The 21547-nt window shown below is 44.5% G+C and overlaps 1 protein-coding gene across 4 annotated transcripts in view; it reads right to left on the minus strand.

The window, feature by feature from the left end:
* The window catches only part of LOC144106431 (ATP-binding cassette sub-family C member 3-like), a 160107-nt gene that overhangs the window by 108332 nt on the left and 30228 nt on the right, over positions 1–21547 (minus strand). For all 4 annotated transcript variants that reach the window (XM_077639243.1, XM_077639241.1, XM_077639240.1 and 1 more), the window contains 8 exons: positions 20922–21056; positions 18057–18197; positions 12030–12161; positions 10469–10530; positions 6053–6163; positions 3133–3264; positions 1429–1591; positions 253–510 (listed from right to left, as the gene is read on the minus strand). In XM_077639243.1, the coding sequence (XP_077495369.1) occupies positions 253–510; positions 1429–1591; positions 3133–3264; positions 6053–6163; positions 10469–10530; positions 12030–12161; positions 18057–18197; positions 20922–21056 (1134 nt within the window). The remainder of the gene's footprint in view (positions 1–252; positions 511–1428; positions 1592–3132; positions 3265–6052; positions 6164–10468; positions 10531–12029; positions 12162–18056; positions 18198–20921; positions 21057–21547) is intronic.

A 21547-nucleotide genomic window follows, 5' to 3' on the forward strand; every position in this document is an offset into this window, starting at 1 on the left:
TAAATAAAATAAATAAATAAAGGTTTAGGTTTTCTCGTGCATTTAAACCGCTTCACTCGCAGTAATGTGAAATCTGTGGCAAATTTCCATCGCTGCAAGCGTTGGTGTAGCCTGGCAGACTGAGCAGCGGACTAAGACCCCGTGATGTCGCAGAACGTGGCATGCACAGCTGTCGCTGTAAAACACAAGGCTTAAATTGCAAAAAAATAACTCATTTGTAAGCGTCGCAGAGATGTTAACTGCCGCCCTCACCCAAATCCAGTTCTGGAGCAACGGGCTCAGCAGGGGCAGGCACAGCATCAGAACGGTCCACGCGGCGCAGCATAGCGATGGTCCGACTCCAGCGCGAGCAGCGAGCATCCAGAAGACGACGGGCAGCAGGAGCGCCCCGAACAGCGGCAGGGGTGCGGGGAACGAGCAGACGCACACCCGCCAGCAGTCGACGCTGAGGAGCGAGGCTATGTGGCCTACGGGATAGCGAGCCCTGGTGAGGGCCGACATCGCTGTCACCTGGAACGCCAGATGTCGCTTGAAAATGCAGTTGCTCGGTAAACCTTTGGACTTTCTTTTTCCATTTTCATAGGAACCTATCATCTCGTGGAGCAATTCTGTCGATGCGAAAGCATTAGATGGGTCATCTATACGAAAACCTAGAGTAAAAAAAAAAAAGTGGTGGCGTTGCAAACCTCGCGATTAGTCGAAACAATTTGTTATTTTTATTTATTTACTGTACCCCTAAGGGCCCTCTTGCGAGGGTATTATGTAGGGAGAAGGGGGCGGGGCGATACAAGCATAAAAGTACGACACAGGCACTTGAAATACAACAAACAATGCATGTAATAACCAAGTATGATGTGATAAAAGGTAGGAAAATACGAAATGTACACTATTAGTCACTACTAGTGCTTACAATTCCACTAGCTACAAAGAAATAGAATGAAATTGCAATCACACTAGAAGTGAAATATAATTTGAATAGAACTTCTATACAGATGCAAAGCTTTAGCATTACTCGCGCGTTAGATCCTTAAGAGCCCACATTTGTTTTATTTTCAATTTCTTCATTGTATTCAGATGCCTTCATTTGCGTAAAATTATTTTTCGATGATAAAATGTGTTTCCCGTTTTCTTTTTTTCCCTTATTGTGTAGCCGCCTTGCTTGCTGCTAAATGCGGCTCGCAATACTAAGCTCCCCATAAATACGTGATTTATTTATGCATCAACTGACACGAGTTTTCCCGTGAGCGTAAACAATTAGACCCCTTTGTGTAGCATTTTCGCCACGTAGTATGCAGTATAATTGCAAGCAGTAAACACGAACTGACACTGAAAGATGAACTGAAACTAACGTAGGTGCAATGTAGGGGAAACTTGTGAAAATCGCGGGAACAACGGGAAACACCGTAGCAGTTGTTGCCCGGCGAGTACCTTTTGGAACACGAGCCCCTGAAGCATGGTGCGCACTCTGCAGGCAAGGACAGCCAGGATATCCAACTGGTAGGTCGTTATCAGCAGTTCAAACACAGTCGTTGCGGAAAACAAAAGGATAGCTGCCTGCATGCCAACGCCGCTGCAGCTGTTTATCAGCAACCTCGAAAAAGAAAACACATTACTAATTATTCGAAGTATTCGACATTCACTTCTCTGCAATCTTTCTAAAGCCCTATCACTAACAACTTTCTTGGTTTGGTAGCCAAACAATTCTAAAATCGTAGGGTTCAGCGCTGAACGTACAGATGATATAGATTCACATCTAATTTGCTCTGAAGCACAATAGAAGTGTCCGGGTAACATGAATAACAACATAGCAAACGGTAACGAAGGCACAAGCTTTGACTGGCCAGGTTTTTTTTTTGGAACACAGATTGGAAGGGGTGTAGGGTGTTTTCAAATTATATAACACTATATTGTTGCAATGTGTTTAGCTTGCCCTTAGATTAACTGTCGCACAACGGACTAAGTATAGATAGTATCCACTGTAGATTGTTTATTCTCTGGCGTTGCTTTTGACATTTATTTACACGTGTGAAATTTCCTCAACACTGCAAAATACTCTTTAAATAATACTATTTCTTCGGTACCAAGTTGTTCAATTTGTCTTCGTTTCCCAGACTGCTCACAGTAACCATTAGCTTCATTGTTAAACCAATTTTTGCGGTTAGTACAGGTCTCAGAGTAGAAAATATTTAAAAAGCGCCGTTTTTATTACTAGGCTTGTAATGACGGGTAACCTGAGGTTGACTGTAAATATTCGCACGGTCGGAGTAGTTTTCCTATATCTCTGAAACGCATTAATCATCCAGAGACACATAAAACGGCCTTCATGGGTCGCACAATCAGCATGGAACTCTCTAGATCACTAAAAAATCAAGCTGACAAGAAGAATAATTTCGAAATACAGATTGATGGAGAAGCAAAGGCCCATCACTATAAAAACCATGAGCGCAACGGGTAGATTCACGGTAGGAGCGTCCCCTTCAATACTGTGCTGAGACAGGTGTAGCACGCTCGGTATTTTGTTCATAAATATTAGCACTCTTTCGATTTCAAACCATATTAACTTATAAGTTAATTTTTCGAAATTCAGATTACCCCGATTGTTAAGCAACACTGGGTTTGATATTCTAAGCTTTAAAGCCCTCATCGCTCTAATAGTTCGCACTATCCCAGGGTATTGCACGCCGAATACATTCCCATTACCCTTTCTTTCCCCAAACCTTAGGACCTGGAGATACTGATTGTGGCTGGCATATGAATAGATACAAGTAGATTTTGCATCAGGTGTAGCTAACGCTGCGATTAAAATTGTGGGTTTTAACATCCCGAAGCGACACATGGGGCTATGAAGGACGCCGTCAGCGCACGTTAGTGTCCACCCCAGCGTTCTCAAACTTGCGCTGCCAATGTACAGAACACACGGCATTTTGAATTTAACTTGTGTCGCAATGCGGGCGCCGAAGCCAGGATGATATCACGTGACCATGGGATTAGCAGCCGAATGCAAAGTCACGGAGCCACAGCAGCGGGTTTAACTACAACGCCACGAGTGTCAACGATGTCTACTAGGTGTGCGAGAATTGATGAATGCAAAGAGAAAATGCCACTCGCACTGCGGCTGGGTTAATCACTCACTCCATGGCTGGGATCCTAGCGAAAATGCAGGCATAGTACCCCACAGTGGACAACGATATCCGCACGAAGTCCACCCACAAAACTCTTAAGAACGTGGTCATGAACGCTTGCCGGCGCCCGGGCCGAATGTGACTGAAAAGATGCAGGAAATATATCAGCACTTGGACTCCTGATAGCAAAGTAATATAAGAATGTATTGCTCATATTCTCGAATGCATACGCTCTGCTCGTGAGCCGACATGGATGTTATTTTTATTGAAGAAGGGGAAATGACGCCCTTTAGAGTGTATTGGAAATAAAATGTGGATGCAACAGAGATCGTATACATAACGAGCTACACAATTAGCATCCGCTATAGGCAGGAAACGCTAATCGCATTTTCTGTTGTTACTATAAGTTTATCATTCAGTTATTAATACACACAGCATTGCTCCACTAAAAAGTGATTTACGAGTTCTTGATTAGCGCCAAAGAGGCACGTTTTCATCAGTACAGCCAACCAATGAAGTGACCACTTACAGAGAGCTAAAATATGGCAACTACCTAACCAGAGAAGTTTTCATGTTTCATTAAAATCGCATTTATATGTACGAAATACTCGTTCTCATGTGGTGACAGGTGTGAACAGCCCTTGAGAAAAATGTTATGCGCTGCTTACTTCTGCAGCCTTACAAACATGCGTTTAGTTATCCAGAGTGTACTGAAAATGAGGACGTGGTATCCGGAAATGAAAATTTATTGAAGCAGATTGGGGTAGTTCATCTCCAGATATTTCGGTGCCAAACCTTAAAAAAATAGACAAACAGGGGAGACTATAAATCAGAGTGCCTGTTTTCTTAAATCGTTTTTTTTGTTCTACGTTTCGCGGACGCACAACTAATGGACATTTTTCAAATTCTAGTGTGTAACACATAAATTTCTTAAGCAGCGTTTTGGTTTCTTCATATGGTAATACTAGACTAAAATGTCAGGCCTCTGTGCGAAATTTCAGCAGCCAGAGATGTAGATGTTCTACTTCGTCGCATAAACGCCTGTCTGTGCACAGTGGTGCACAAAGTTTGCTGTGATAGATGGTGGATCAATGGGAATATTCCAGTGTCGAAACGAATTTATATAAACAAATGCTCCCATCCAACCCCACTGCGTGTATAAGATGTCAGCAATACAGGTGCGGACGCCATCGCAACCACTCTTCGCGGGTATCGTAAAATACGCTTTATTTTCTCACGGTGCTTTGCAAAGTAGCGTCAGATCAATTGTAAATATGTGATAATAAAATTTCAACTTTGTTTCGTGTAATAACCTGTCACATGGATTGAGGCAAAATCCGCTGCGTTGCTTCAATTCTGAAAAAAAGTGGGTCACCGACGATAACACCGCAGATTCTAGAATCAAGAATGCTTAATGGACACTTCACATGGGTCTTTGGGTCGACGCGATATTAAAGAATGGATCACGATTTAGGCTCTAGCTTTGTCCCTTCTGTTTTATACATTTGATTTCAATGATTATAAAGGAACTTAATGGTTGAAAAGTGGTAGGAGGAGTATAGTCATACCCTTACTATAGGACGGGTATAACCAGGCTTTTTGAGTAAAACATAGTTTTTACATTCCAAAGCCGCTTCTAATATCTCTTCCAATAAAGTTAAGGGTATGCTAAAACTAAATGTTTCTTTCAATAAACTCAAACATCGTTATTTTACAAGCTGGTGCTTTCACAACCAAAGAAAACACAATTTGTCCATATAAAGCATGGCAGTTCAGACAGAAAAATATTACATCCGCGTCCTTTGCAAGAATAGGGTCTGTGATCAGAGTGCAAATGGGCGCTCGTGCGTGTAGGTTTCTTTGCGTTTACTTAAGGGCTCGGAGACCATTCCCTTGGGTTTTCGATGTGTGGAATAGGTTGTGACCCAATAGACTTTTTGATCAACTGTGGCGCACTTTCTTTGAAATCTTGCATGCAGATACGCTTTACGATTTCCCGTCATGATGCTGATTTCGTCTTGGCGATTATCGCAGGTGACGAAGCAACCAGTATGTAGGGCCTTTGTGTACCCATCGAAGTGTCGTATAGCGAGACTGCATAATCTAGCAGTGGGACAACATTTTTTCTTTTTTTTTGCTGTGCTAAAACTAATTGTAGAATTGTATTATAATTCGTCTGAGGTTAACTACTTATAGGCAGTAAAAAACAACATGAGCTTCGTTAGAGAACACTTCCTTTATAGCGTAACTCCGTTAATACATAAACCTACACTTTATACGCGCGAATAAGCATGAATGGGAGCAAGCTGTCCTCTAGCTTAGTCGCTTTGATGCGAGGCGTTTTCTGTCCAATCCCTGTGGTAAATTTCTATCACTGAAACTACGACAGTTGCGGCCGTCAGCTGAAACAAATTACCTCTTTATAACATGCGAGAGTTTAGCAGTTATGAAGACGTTAACGGAAGTTGCAATCTCCTTGTTTCACTAACCTCAAGACTTTGTGTGCCACGTTTAAAAGCTTGCTCCCATTGCTGAATGCAGTCAGTTACTATGCAATGCGCTGAGAATATGTCTCCGCTGCCAAGAGTAAACATTCCGAAAATTTAGGGTTCGAAATCTCTCCTGGGACTTGGGCAGCATACCCTGCCCCAAAAAGGAAGTGCGCTAGAGGAAATATTACTTCATTTTTACTCCCATATACGTTTATTTGTGTTCACAATGCAGTTGCAAATATGCTAGCTTCACGCTTCGCGAAACTGAAATTTTGTTAGTGCGACAGCGACGTCTGCTGTAACATATTGAACACATCCGCATCGAACGCCTTCTTTTGGATATACAGTAGTAGTGTGCGCCTCATATGCTTTATATTAAGTTGATGTGGTTGTTGCGGGGAACAGAAGTATGAGAAGGCCGCGGCAGGAAGCACTTACCTCTCACGTAGTCGGGATGATAGAGTCAGCACCAGAGGCTTGCATCTGACACCTCTCCGTAGCATGGGTAATTGTGCTAATGGTCGTTTTCGAATAACGTCCACAAACAACCTAGGGCAAAGTGAGCATAAGCGATCAAACAAGGCGTTATTAAAACCAATGAAAACAAGTTCTGTACATCGTGCGGTTTATGGGTGACCAGGAAAAGGCACAAAGGCGTTGGAATGTTATAACACTAGTTTTCCTGGCAGAAAAATAAAACCTTCAAACGTTAGACAGATTTGAATAAATATGTGTCATTTGTTCACGGGCAAAGTACAATAAGGTCGGACATTTCGAAGAGCTGGTAAACAATGTGTAAAAGACAAGGACTACCGGATGCCTCAGCATGATGCTAATAGCGGAGGAACCTTTGTTTGAAGTGTTTTATGAGGACTCGCAAGGACATTGATACAACATATGCGGTGCTACAAAAACAAAAAAAAAACTAGAACAATAGAACAAAGGTCAATTCTTTGCTGTGTCTTATTTTAACGAAAAATTCTGAAGCTGAATATGTCAACGTTTGAGACCTTACCACTGTGGCTTGAGACTCGTCTGAAGGCTTTTCATGCACTAAAGAACTAGGGAAAAAACGAATAACTATCATTCAGCATAAACTACCAGTAACATTTGTTGCTGCGCTCTTTGGGTATGCATGTTGCACTTGAAGAAATAGGGCCCTACAAAATCCCGAGACGAGACAGGACAACGATGCAGTCGGCCTGTCTCGTCTATCTCATCTCATCTCGTCTGTCTGTCTGTCTGTCTGTCTGTCTGTCTGTCTGTCTGTCTGTCTGTCTGTCTGTCTGTCTGTCTGTCTGTCTGTCTGTCTGTCTGTCTGTCCGTCCGTCCGTCCGTCCGTCCGTCCGTCCGTCCGTCCGTCCGTCTGTCTGTCTGTCTGTCTGTCTGTCTGTCTGTCTGTCTGTCTGTCTGTCTGTCTGTCTGTCTGTCCGTCCGTCCGTCCGTCCGTCCGTCCGTCCGTCCGTCCGTCCGTCCGTCCGTCCGTCCGTCCGTCCGTCCGTCTGTCTGTCTGTCTGTCTGTCTGTCTGTCTGTCTGTCTGTCTGTCTGTCTGTCTGTCTGTCTGTCTGTCTCGTCTCGTCTCGTCTCGTCTCGTCTCGTGTGTTTTGTAGCGCCCTATTTCTTGAAGTGTAACAAACTACCACCGTGTTGCAATAGGTGTCTGAGTTACTTGACTACAAATGACGCATCAAGCAATTTATGGCAAAATATTGAAATAGAACTTGTTTTCCCAGAATGATTTTAACTTTATTTTGTGATCGAAAGAAAACAAAAAATATACACGTGTTTTTTCGTAATATATTACCGTAATTGTAGTTTTTCCTTGCACCTTCTTTTTCAAATTGGGGCTATTCAGATGCACCGAACTGACCAAAACATTTTCTTTCTCTCAGCAACATCGTTCACAAAATATTTATTGCCCTTGGTGCTCTCGCGCTATGCTCTCAAGTACGTGAAAAAGATAAAGCAGTAGTGCTATGCGATGACAACGAACGAATGTAAAATGCTGGGGAAATAGAGTGTACAGCGGAAGAGCAACTCTGAAATATTTCCTTTGTGAAGCAATGTATTTATGGAATGATACAAATCAAAAGGCATCTGTGGGCAACAACAAGCCAAGTTCCTGTAGTCTGCTCTTCTAGTCTGGTAGCAAGTGAAACTCCGTTGAATCTACTGTAGCTTAGTGTGTTTGCACTATGTATTCATATGAACGAAGCAACACTTCTTTACAGGTGTTTATCACTTACTTTAATCGGCCACAAGCACGATTTGCAGCTGGACAAAGACAGGAAGTCTGATGTATTTCATTACGAATTGTTGAATAAAAGATCAGCTACACACCACTACTCTCAGATTCAATTCTCCGTTTAGCCTCGTAAGGTATGCCAGAAAGTTTTAAAATATTACCTGCTTATGTATCTAATATGTTTAAAATGCCTTTTTACTTTTTCCGTTTCCACCAAATCTGCATTGATTAAAACCGAACACATTGTATACCCAAAGCAATCAAATTTGAAAAAAATGATTAAAAAATTTTAATGGTGTATTCGCGCCACTAGGCAGAGTTAGCAGAACACATTAGCCTCTATTAGCAAATAATACTGAAAAGCGTAACCCCAATAAAAACACATTTTTTCTACCGCAGCCTCGCCGGTGACACAGTCTTATGACTTGCGTTTATTGAGTGCTTTTATGAGTCACGAACGATACTTTTATAATTTTTGGATATGTTAAACCACAAAAAACACCCCGTGTTTAGGCTGTTTCTCTATTGTCTTGCGCTTCTGCCCACATCAAGTTTTCCAGCCCTCATTATAGCCGTTAGCGAAAAAATCACGATATTTCCAGTTCAATACAGAACAACGCTTTGACGCACGCCAGGCAAAAAAGTATTTCTGCAAACTTTGGGCTCCAAGGTTAATCCACATACTGGCCTGGGTATTACCGTTGCTGCAATGGGAACTTCAACAACTGTAAGGAGCTACGGAATGCTTATGCCACTCAGAGTGCTCGGTAACTGATGGCCTGGCTGTAATAGCTGTTGCTCATACGTCACCGCAGTGACATCAGATCTACCGCTAACATTTAGCGGAATCGTCGCGGCACCGCGAGGTCATCATATTCGTGATGAACCAGTAACTTGGATGATGGTCAATCAGCGTAGCATGTTGTCCTGGCTTTATGCATTGCGTCACTCGTTTCCGACCAATCAGCGCGTTGCACAGTCATAACTTCATGCGTGACGTCACTCTATTCTGACAAATCAGTATCAGTGATAGTGAGCTTTCTGTTGAGCCGACGACACCGAGGCCTTAAAAGCAGTCGCCGCTAAACGGCGGAAATTTGAAATATCTGCTATTTTGCTGTTATCTTTTTGACAATGGTGACGTTTTCTTTGACGTTTGGGCATGAGAAGCCGTTATGTGCGTTGCCACTCGTGGAGATAAATTTGTATAGCAGGTAAAACTAACTGAGTAACAGCTTTGTTGCGATGCCCAAGTTAATTCAATTTTATATTGTATGATAGGTCTGTTAATATGACAAAAAAAACAACAACTTTAGAATAATACTGAAGTAACTATCAGTGAATTGGTGGTTTATCTAACTCGTATACATCTCTTCAGCCGAATCAATTATTTCAAGAAATTGGCGCATCTTCTTCAGCCAGCAGTGACCCACTGCGCAGTTTCTTGAAAAATATATCTCCCGTGATCATTCTCTTTCAAAATACTTATTAGCCTAAACGAGGCGCAATACCCGACGGCAGATATCAGCACGCCGATCTTTATATTGTTGACCTTGTAGCGACATTCCATGGACTGTTTCGTACAGCACAGCGTCATGCTTAACACTTGTACACTGACCCGTCGTTCAGATCACCTCAGTCTGGCTTCGCCTGTTGCGGCTGATTTTGGCGCCAGCATTTCGTTGAGCGTATCCAAAAAAAGTGATACCGCTCAGAACGGCACGTTCGGTCACGCTGCCGGCCTCCAGAAGTTAAGCTCTGTAATACCTTTTCTCCTTTTTTGCAATCCTGGCACGCCAAAGACGGCCCCACGTGAAGGCTGAGAACCGGCCCAGGGCGACAAAACGGGCTATAGGCTTTAAAGTGCTCTCGACTTTCTCCCTTTAATTCTTTTGCGACTAACCTTAGAAGTGTCGTGTCGAAGACTTAATGATTAAGGTTTTTTTTTTCGCATAGTGCGCTGAAGCCACCCGAGCAGCTTTCATCGCGCAGCTCACGCCGCCTTTAAATCTCTCCCGCCACCAGCTAACTTCTGATAGTGAGCAATAAGAATGATTATACTAGGCTATTCTTCTCCGATCAAATTCTGCTAGTTTTATTCGTTGGAAGTAAACAAGAAACGAACAAGAGACCTCCATTCTCCTGTGGTTCATTCTCCAAGTCGAGCCTCAGTCAGACTCTCGATACTGCGCTGTCGGGTAGCGTTTCAACATAAAGCTGCCTCATGCCAACTAACTGCGTTACGGAGAGGACTTCAGTCACGAAGTACTAAAGAACTTACGCGAAGTTTCGAACTTCCATTGCTCTTTGAAATTTCCAATTGTAACTGGTATATCGTAGGAAGCAAAAAAAAGGAAAACACACAAACGAAGACAATAAATTGGCGTATGTAGCAGCCGCGCGGTAGAGCCGTGTGACGAGGAGAATACCAGACAGTTTTGAAGGTTTCGGCTGTTCATAGAAATTAATTTTTGGTCTTCGCCCGGATGAGCCCGCGCTGCACACGGAAACGCACGATGGTATATAACTGTGGCTGATTCAAAAACACCGCTTTGAAGGTTTCTAGGTTTTTGAACAGCAGTGAATGAAGGCATAAGGCCTTACTTACGGAAAAAAAGATGTGACGATTTGGCGACCAACCAGGGACGATGTGTCCTCGTCTATCATTTCCTGCAATATCAAGAAAAACACATTCGGTTTTGGCTGCACGTAGCACAGTTTGATACACAGTGACTTTAAAATCGTTGTGCTAAAACGTTGCATAACACTTTATAACATGGTTTTAATTATATCTTGTCTTCTCTAAAGCTCCGAAGAATCAGTGCTCTGTGGCCTCGTAATATTAAGCTGTACAGTTAATGTTTGTAGCGCGACCATGTCAAGGAGTAGTAGCTAATAGGTCGATAAGGAGAAAAATCAAGTGGTAATTCTGGGTTGGTAGGAGCGCGTCTCTGAATAAACGCCGATGTTTAAAAAAAACTGAAATGTATATAAACGCCTTGTATCTTTTTCTGTAGAGATAATAATGACTTCCATCTGTAACCTAGTATAGTCGAGCCTGGATATATCGAAACAGGATATTTTTAAGTGTTGGCATTATCGAACACACACATTATCGCCTTTAAAATTCTGTGTATAAAAGTTCCGCAGTATATCTAACACCAATTTCGCCGGTCGTTCCATGTATCAATATATCCATATATCCACATATCCATATACCTGCACGTGGCACCTCCTCTAGCGACGGTCATCGGCGACTTTCCGGGAGGGCAGACGGTTCGGCTGCCCAGCCTTGGATACCTGCTGGCAGCAGTAGCACTGTGAAACCGCGTGACGAGGTTATAGCTATGTCCGCTGGAGGGTGTTGTCGGAGTTTTGGGATCATTTGCGAGTCGCGTCACTGTCATGTGGTGAAGCCAGGCATGAAAACTAAAGCCTAGTGGCAGCCCTCACGTAGACTCCTTGTTCGCTTCGCTTTAAGTAGATCAAAATTCATGAAGGAATACTCGATACACTGCAGAGTGAACTGATGCATGTCGCTGCAACAGGCGCGTGACTAGCGGGGTTGCAATGTGTTGTTTCTTCTTTCTTACAAATAAACTCATTGATCGCCATTTTCATATATTAAATTATTGATATTATACTATTATTTCGCGATCCCCTTCAAGTTGGATGCAACCGGGCTGACTTATTTGCCGACTGCACCGCCGTCTCTCACTCCGCCGAAATTACATGTTAGGCTGGCCAGTGCGCATTGCACGAGCTTTCCACACGAAATATCGTGCTTTAATCTTATGCGAGAAATAGAATATATTTCTGCCTTCTCTGTACCTGATGTTAATATGCTTAGACTTGAGAAAATGAAAACATACGAAAGGATGCAGTGGTGTAAACGAGATAAACATGATAGAAAATAATGAAGGAATACCAGCGCCACGATTGCTCGCTCAATTTCCGTGCCAATCAGTATTAACCCTCACGGTGGTGCAGTAACATCGGCCACTTTTACAGTTACTGAAACTAAAAATAGCAAGAATGCTTGCAGTCGGTTTCGAGCAAGGGGCACATCTGTTGGCTCTCCGGCGATGGGATTTGCTCTGCGGAAAAGTTCTCAAGTAATGGTACCTTCGTGACGTGAGCCGCCAATGTTAGCGTAAAGTACGACTCACCTGAGGTCGAGGCCTCTTGATCACCAAATCTTCAAGTTGAGAGAGTAAGAAGCTGCCGATCACAGCAGCCGCTACGAGCACACTCATTAAAACAGACGTTGCTCGAAGATTTCTTTCTGACAGCGTTATGGACTGAAAAGAAACAAAATGGGGTGACTGCTTACGCTGAAATTCATTTTGGCTTAACCGATTCCTGTTTTTGTAGCAGAAGTAACAGCATAGCCAGGAAAAGTAGGTGACAAAATGTTGCTGCTGCTCTTGTAGTGGAAACTAGGCATCACACGCAAGACAGAAGAGTAATGAACGGTTTTAAAAGATATACTGAGGAGAAATGCATGAACCTTTGCTAATATTGCAAATCAGGTGTTTGGCTCTTGGCGGCTGTGTTAACGTCTGTTAAGACATCACGCATAAAACAAATCTCGCATTTATTTTTTGTATAACAAGGTCAAACAGAAAAATGAACAGCAGATTCTTAGTGACGCATATTCATCAGCGTTCATCGATGAAGACATAACTTCTTCGCCCATACTGAAGGCCATTTTCCAGCACTTCCATACCAGAAATCTTTATCCACGAATCTGACATTCTTCCCCTACGTTAAAATCTACTCAAAACTAGGGCCAGGTCGGACTACCTTGGTTGTAATAATAAGATACTTAGAACGTTTATTTGAGCCTTTCTTAGTGTTTATGACAACATACTTTTTACAGACATTATGTTCTGGTATTATTGTCATGACTCGCATAGTTAAAGCTGTACCAATTTTCAAATGTGATAAACACAATATTCCTCTTAACTGCCGTTCTATCTAATTAACTGGCAACATCAGTAAACTCCTCGAGCAAGTCATACATACTCAAGTGAATAATTACCTTGATAAGCACAATATCATATTCAAATACTAGCATGCCTTGGTGTGGTTTATGTTAGTCTAACGTCCCAAAGCGACTCAGGCTATGAGGGACGTCGTAGTGAAGGGCTTCGGAAATTTCAACCGCCAGGAGTTCATTAACGTGCACTGACAACGCACAGTACACGGGCCTCTAGAATTTCACCTCCATCGAAATTCGACCGCCATGCTGGGATCAAACCCGCGTCTTTCGGGACAACAGCCGAGCGCCATAGCCACTGAGCCCCCGCGGCGGTGTCAAATGCCAGCATGGTTTTCGCTGAAGTTATTTATGCCATACACAACTCGATGGATTTGCGAACGATATAATATTGCAACGGATATTCTTGGTGACGACGAAGTGAACGAAATGTCTCGGTGGTGCGCATGTTCTGGGCTTGGGTGCTCTGTGCGGGTCCTGTGCTCTCGGCTTGTGTGCTGTGCTCGGGGCGTTCTTGCGTCGTTCCCGCCTTGGACCACGTAACAATATTCTGCAATAGACTCAGTATTACAGTTTGACGCAGTGTTTCTCGATTTTTAGAAGCTTTTGATCGCATTTATCCCCATAGGCTTCTAATAAAATGAACACATTTATATATTCGCCGATATGCTGTTGCGTGGACTGAAGAGTTTCTAATAAAAAACAATTCTGCTATATCGGTGGCTGTAACCCTAATTCTGTCACCTTAACATTTGGAGTCCCGCCAGGTCAGCGTCCTTTGCCCACTACTTTTTAATTTTTATAGCGATCTAACGGAGTGTGCCTCATGTCGAATCACATTGCTCGCTGATGACTGTGCTACATTTCGTAACGCTTCCAAAACAGTTACCACCATGCCATGCAAATTAACCTTGATGCGGTGACTGCTTGGTGTTCCTCCTGGCTATTTTCGCTAGATGCATCTGAAACAGAGCCAATGTCGTGTACCTCCAGCTCCACTTGAATTCCTGCAGCCTACTTCCTTAATACTGCTAGTGTAGAACTTACGACTACTTATTGTATACTTGGAGTTCATATTCAGTCTGCCTTAAATTGGAGTTAGGTTAACACTATCATAGCATCAGCTAGCCGCGCATTCTGTCTTCATAAAGCGGCTCTGAAACACCTTTTAGGTAGAGACATTATCTTATCATGAACATCTGAGCCAAACAATACACTTCTACACATCGCAGAGAACCTACAACCGCACGTGAAAGCTGACGAGCACTTTCCGGCGACTTCTTCATGCTTGCGCCCTCTTCCGTCGCTCGTATCTGCGCAATTCTGTTGAGAGATGGCTTTTGGTTACATATTTAAGAATTCGCGCTGCTACCGCGGACGCGGCCAGTCATTCGCTTCAGCGAGTGAAGAGTTGCCCCCCCCCCCCCCTGCCCCCAGGGGAATTCCCCCGCATATCGGCAGCCGGCGGAGGAGCGTCAACCTTCCAGCTTGCAAAAAGTGACAAGAGCGGAGAAAAAGGCGCGAAGATGCTGAAATTCAAATTTTGACTACAGATAACTGCGCTTCTCTAAAACACATAAAAAAATTCTTTCTGGATGATATTTGTGAAACGGCGTCTTTAAAGAAACCTGGAATTCCGCACCTCGATTCATAGCCCCTTTCAGAACCCCTTTAAGAGCAATCTGAAGCACGCACCTTCAAGCTTAAAGATTGACAGGCTATTACGACAGTCGGTAATGCGAAATTTGAGCGCAGCGCCATCTGCCACTGCATGTTACTCTGCTAGACGCCCTCCCGTATCTTCTCTTGGAAGCCACCTTACGGCTGTTCATTCCTCCGCTCTTGCCTAGGTATGTGGCGTTTCGCTCTGCTACTGCGTGGCACGATAGTCAAGTGACGTGTTACGCCAACAATGCCGAAGACGGCGACTATGACGCAGAATGCGCAAACGGACGCCGAAGAGCTGCCGTTTAAAAACTTGTTTATGTCACATTGATCCGCCCGCAAATTGAATCCGCTTCTGCCGTAAGAGATCCTGCACAAGCATACGCCATAAACAACATCGAATACATACAACACTGTGTTATTCCCAGCATTTTTTTCAGGCTATTCTCTCTTGATCAGCGTGACAGCATTAAGAAAACGTGGCGAGTTCGACTCAGTGTCACGTCGAAGCCACTTCGTCGCCTAACCTTATTTCATAAACGGCATCATCATTTCATCCTCCTCGATGACTTCGTCAATAGTATCCTCAAAATATCTTAGTTCATAGCTAAACGAATTGTTTCAGGACATGTATTTAGCTTGCAGAACGCTTTGCTAGCTTTCCTTACTATACCGGAGCTCCTCCCAACAAAAATAAACCTTCGCCGCCGCATTTTTATGACGTTGAACTTCTTTATCTATGTCAGGCTTTCAGCGTTTAATAGGTGTCAAAGAAAAGTAGCCCACGTATTTTGTCTCGTAAAGGAGTGTATTAGTTACTATAAACGGCAAGCCCCAGTGTGAATACGATTTATGAGATGGCTTAGATGCTTACACGAACGAGTTGATGGGCTACTTAGTTCTTGATGATGCATAATGAGCGCAAGGCCCAAAGAGAATAGGACAGAAACGTGTGTATGTGAAACATGTGTGTGTATGTTTGCGTCTAAAACGTGTGTTAGTGGTTCTGTTCTTTTGTCGTTGTGCCTTGCTCTGTGTATTCACCAGTTTAGAAGACTCTTATTTAGGCTGAGGGCTGTAGACCAAAAGTTTCGCGGTTGTCCTTGTCCCACTCCACGTGTAATGTTGAGATGACCCGCAGGCCACAGTTAAAAAATATTGAAATAAGCCACCGCAGCTACCACCCTCACGCAGCTGTCCTTATGGTCCTGGGACAGGAAATGGCTTCTAAGTGCATCCTGCTCTTTTTCAAATAGAAAACCTCGGGCAACCACGTTTGTGACCTTAGTGCACTCTGCGACGCAGCTACATGAGCGAGATACAGCTGGAGGCACGCACAATGCAGCCAGCTGTGGTATTTTTATGTGCGCTTGCTGAGGCAGGTGCATGAAACGTAATCGGGTCGCGTTTCAGCGTGCAGCTGTCGCTTTAGAAGGCGACTCATGAGCAGATGAACAGCTTTTGCCAAAAGTAACCAGGCTGCATGATTCTCTTCTCATTAGAATAGTAGAACCCTTACGGCTTCTCTGAAGATCAAAAAGATATTGGGAGGTAAGGACAAGCGTTCTCCTTACCACACAGACATTTAGAGCCTGAGGACTTGTGCAATAGCTTCAATATAAGACTTAGAAGGAAACCATCTAGCTTGGTTATTTTTGGCAAAGACTGTACGGCGCAAAGGGGGAGTAAATAAGGGATACCAGCAGTGATGTATCACCCGAGAGACGCAATAGCAACGCGCTGCGGTGCGGTACAAGAACACGCCGATAACGAGGGTTCTAGGTCATTCCCGCTCTTCAGTCGAAGTGGATTTCAGCAGAGTCATGTCCTGCCAAGAGTTCTGTTACTCTTTTTTGTTCGATTAAGTGGTTCTATGGACAGAACTTATCAGATTCATTAAATCACAGCTGAAGACGATTACGATAAAAGAAATGCCATATGCTGAGTCACGCACGGCCGGCCAACGTCCGAGTCAGCACAGTGGCACTGCGACGCATCGGAAGCGGCACGCTAACAGAAGATGCTTCATGAAGACCTCTCCTTGATGTGAACGCGGGAATGTCCACGCTGTAGGATTCTGTATGTTCGCTAACCGCAGCATCGTAATATGCGATTTCGCCCATCTGGTCGACCTGTCACTTTTACTAATCTCTCTAAGTTAGCTTTTCTCATTTTCTCAGCCGCTGCTCTTTTCTGTGACGTTGCCGTAACCTTGGCAGCGTGCCAAGATGCTGCGCTGCAAGAACTTCTTGGGATTATTATATTTCGACGGGAGCGCTAGCCAGTGCACGTTCAGAAAACAGGCCGTCACTGCAGTGAAGGAAGGAGCATGGTAGTTAAGAGCACAGACCTTTGGGCGAGTTGGTGCATTGCAATCATGTACAAGCGCAAAAAACAGGGACAAAGAAGGACTGGACTAAGCGATTGTGTTGTCCAGTCCTTCTTTGTCCCTGCTTTTTGCGCTTGCACATGAGTGGTAGTTAACACCGAAGGAGCCGAACCGGCTCCGAAACGTTGGGATTAAAATTAAAGTTTTTGGTAGGAGATGCGCAGTTTATCGTAGTTTACACCAGACGTTTATTGTAGCTTACACCAGTTGTCACCTACAAGGCTCACATGATATACGCGCCGCTTACTGGAGACGTGATTGCCAAATGGCAGTACCCCAATAAAGCTACGTGCCATGATCTTGTAGCACGCTACGACTACGACCTAGGAAGCAGGCGCTAACAACCAAGCGGCAAAAGTCACCAGTACGAAGTGCAGAAGGGCTGCTAGCTCAACAGTAGAGCACATGTGGGGACAGTCATAGCTAACACGAAGTCAGGAAAGAGCATCTCAAGACTAATGTCACCAATTGCCATGAATAAACTGCGTCAAATAACGACGCTTCGACTCGACCCACGATAGCTGTCCATCTTTCCAGGAAATTTGCAATCGAGGCAGCCAGTGACCATCAAATGTAATCTGCCCGTCCCCCTCCCCTCTCTAATAAGTAAGCCTTCGTGCCAGCCCCATTTTAGTAAAGAATTACTCGCTCACCCAAAACAACTTTTATAGTCAAAGGTATTTTTTGCTCTCATACCAGTGCTCACGCTTAAACATTCATGCTACACGTTCGTAATCGCACTGTTAACCTTTTTTCACTCGTCACTGTAGGACGTGTGCGAAAAACTGTTATTCTTCAGTAAAACTGAGTGGTGGGTTGTTTGGTTCGGCATATTTTTCAGATATGGTGATAGTAGCATTGGTGGCAGTTTGTGTGTGACAGTACAGTATCCGTGTTAAATGTCTTGTCAGCTTTCGCCGCTCTGCAGTCGTCTTTGTCCTATTTGGCTTCAAGTAACTGTTAGTCTGCCGAGGTGGCACAGAGGTGTGAACAAATGCCCTTGCATGTTCTATTCAAGCAGGCCTGAGAAAGAAACAAGTTCCCGAAATTTGTCAGTGTGTGCAATCACGTCGTAAAGCTACTGAGACTCGAAAATTGGTTCCAGATGAATAATAAAAGCAGCAGAAATGTCGCACATACTTCCTGTTGAGTGAGAGCAGTGGACTGAAGAAAGGCGTCCAGCACACATCCTGTGGACAGCAGCCCAAGGAGAGCCGCTGCGAAAGCCGACGGGGGAAGGCATTGCCACCAGCGTCGGCACACAATAGCGGGCAATAGCACCTGCGATGTGAACCGAGGAAAAATGCACGCAAGTATGTCTTCAATGATAGAATCTCATGCTTGATAACCAACAACACTGCAGTTTTTGTGGCCTCAGAATTAGGGCTTGCTCAGGGTAGGTAACGAGGGCAATTTCTGGCATGTCGTTTCTGAACAGCAATTGCGCAGAATAAAGAAAGGTGCCTAAAGATGAGCTCCCTGGGCACTGAAGAAATCTTGTGCGGTAAACGTGCAGAAAGCTAGTTCATAGTTACTTGTTTGCTTTTTTGTGTCGTTCCATATTCTGAGCAGCGGTACTGTTGTGTGCCGATTGGGAGGACTCTGGGAATGTATTATTACTTTGTGGACCATGTAACTGAGGTTGAGACCAAGTCAGACGGTTCCACGCCATTAGCCTCAGCGCCGTCTTAGGCAAGCGTCTAAGGGAGAGATAAAGAGAAATAAACTATGCCAAGCGCTTTATGGGATCAAGAAGAGAGAGACAAAACGTTTATACATTGCTCATTAGCGTCTTGGGAGTTTTCATGGATTGAGCCCTATAGCCCAGGACTCCTGCGGCCGCTGCGAGAGCTTGGGCCCGTTCGATCAGTGAAAGCTGATCGCTGGGTTCGCATCTACACAGCACTGCTGGGATCAAGGAACCGTCACATTTGGCGACCGCCCGTCTGGATTAGCGGCGCAGTCGGCAAGGCTCACCTGCTGGAAGCCAACACTAAGCTTCTTCAGGATGGTTCCGAGCCACGCGATAGGGATCGCTTCCAGCTTCCCGAAGAGCGTCACCCGGGTGGATTCCGGGCGGAGCGGAGAGGCCGCCGCAGTAAACGCGCGGCAGCTAATCCCAAATGGTCGTGACTAAGTTAGGGGAACTAATGCGGCCTCGGCCTCGGTAGAGGACAATCCGGGTGGGAAAACGGCTGCGGCTGGCGGTCGTCGTCCGATACCTTCGCCGGCCTCGCTAATGGCACAACCACTTTGGCGTTGGTTTCTTCGAATGAAGAAACAGGTGTCGGCACCACGTGGGAACTTTCGGCTGGCCAGAAAACATCCCCTCCGCAGTAGACGTGGACCCGACGGCATCCTCCTCTTTCCCTGGCTCGACATATGACGGGGCAGTGTCCCTATGCGCGGTGGTGCGTGTTTGTGCGCGAGAATGCATGTTTGAGGCCATTGCCACCTTGGCGAGGGCATCCTCAACCGGGGAATCTAGGGACGAAGAACTGCATAAAACTGGACGGCGAGTGCAGTGGATCATCCTCCTTTTGCATCCTCCATTATGATCCTACTTTAAGATCCTCTCTTCGGAGAGAAGCTCACTTTTGATCACTGACTCTGTAAATATGTAAACAAACACACTCGTAACATTCATCCCATGACCCAACTCCTTTAACTCGTCGGCAGTCCTCTCCTGGTGGCGGTGGAAGCGGGCGTCGTCCTGACCGTGGTTCCGTCAGAGTGCGACTCCGGGCCCCACCATCCATCACAACATACAACAAAAGTGTGCTCTTCGTTGATGCTATAATGAATTATCGCTAGACATTCTGGGCAACTACTGTTCCGCTTTATAGCCAAAGGCTATCAAATTAGTCCATTCCCTACGCGTGTTTGATTTCTAACATAATACCAGCGGCGTTACGGGTAGCCCCTGACAGTGCGCCCCTGTCTAGTTAACCGTGGACAGTTTAAAAGCTGCCTTTTCTCTGCTGATTCTTATGCAGTATATCACATCTCCGTCAAACATTTGGACGCTGGGAACTAAAGGCCTGCAAGCAGGAATGGGGGAGGCATCCAGGAGAGTAAATTACTTGTTCGGAAAAAAATGAATAATTAGTCAATGACATCCATCTATGCGCAGCCACACGGTCGCAAAAGAAACCTGTGCAGCTTTCACAGAAACTTCGTAGGTAATGAAATATTCGCCCTTATCCACGGTTCGAAATCGGAATAACCGCCTTTGTGGTGCATTCGCTTTACGAACTAAGCCACATGAGTTCAATTTAGTGGGTACTAATAAGTAATTACTTCCTTATTGCAAATCTGCTCTTCCTTTGAGTTTCGCGTAAAGCATTATACATTCTTCTTTCGTTTTACCCATGGTATATATCCGGAACGACGTTGGTGACTCTAAAGCTTGAAAATGTTAATGGTTTTGCAAAACCAGTGAGGCACGCGCGCAGATGCAAGTAGTTTCGAGATGGTGCTGTCTCGCACTTCGTACGCTAGGTGCCGCATGCGACAGCAACGATTGAAATTGTGCGCAAAGTTTAGTGGAATGGTAACCTTTCTTTTCAAAAGAATCTCACAGTAAGAACAGGCACATGAAACAATTAACTATGAAAGATAAATGTATTACCCTGAAAGTCACAGTACTTCCACATATACACTGATACCGAGAGAAACGAATTAATGCCTTTAACTTACTTAGGAGAGAACAGTGGGACATTGTGGCGCCTAGAATTCTGAAACAGATGGGACTTGGACCCGAAAAGGAATTACTCATGGAATAAGTAAAGGGAGGATGAGTTACAGAGAAGCCTTCATTTGCGGTACAAAAACGACGGTCGTGTACAGGTGTCTACAAATGCTGGGCCGAAATTGTTAATCTGAGGCACAACAAAACTAGTTTCTACCCGAAAATAGCACCATTCCATGGCGCTGAAGGGAATTTTATGTTATTATAAGCCGCTTTGGCATTATAATTCCAGGTACAGAACAGATGGGACGTACAAGACAGACTGCCATGGCGAAGTCCTCTCCCACTTTTCGTAGCAGGGATGTACTCAAGAATTCGCAGTTCTCGACGCATTCGAGGGCCAAACCGCACTTCACCAAGACCAAGCCACCAGAGGCAACCAGCAGCACCTGCAGAGTAGAGGCACTGTGCTTAAATGTTATCATGCCATAAACAGTGCAGTAAAATATATTTATAAATGTGTAAAAGCTAATACGGAAGCTAAGCCTTTCTTGTGTGTTAAACAGGCACCTCGCGTGAGCCTACCTCTGACCCTGTGCTGTGATTCCAGCCCGGAGGCCTGTTTTCTAACACGAGAGTGCGCAAGCGTTTTCAAACATCTCATGGACTACCCCTCCGTTATGAAAGAATAGCAATAACAACGGCTTGGGTCATTTACGCGGCGGCAGTACATACATTACAAGCCTCCGCAGTCTCAATACCGTTAAAATGGCTATAAACCCAAACATGAAGGTTGAATAGTTGCACAAACTATTTTGATTGGGAAGTCAAGTATGCCCAGTGGGAAAAAAACAAAGCTTAAAGGTTAGAAAATAGAGTGGCCCTTGCCAGTTCCCCGTCGTGGGCATGTGCCATGTCACGAAGGCAACAGCAACAACAG

Source organism: Amblyomma americanum, chromosome 10, assembly GCF_052857255.1.
Source record: "Amblyomma americanum isolate KBUSLIRL-KWMA chromosome 10, ASM5285725v1, whole genome shotgun sequence".
In the NCBI taxonomy this organism is placed as follows: Eukaryota; Metazoa; Arthropoda; class Arachnida; order Ixodida; family Ixodidae; genus Amblyomma; species Amblyomma americanum.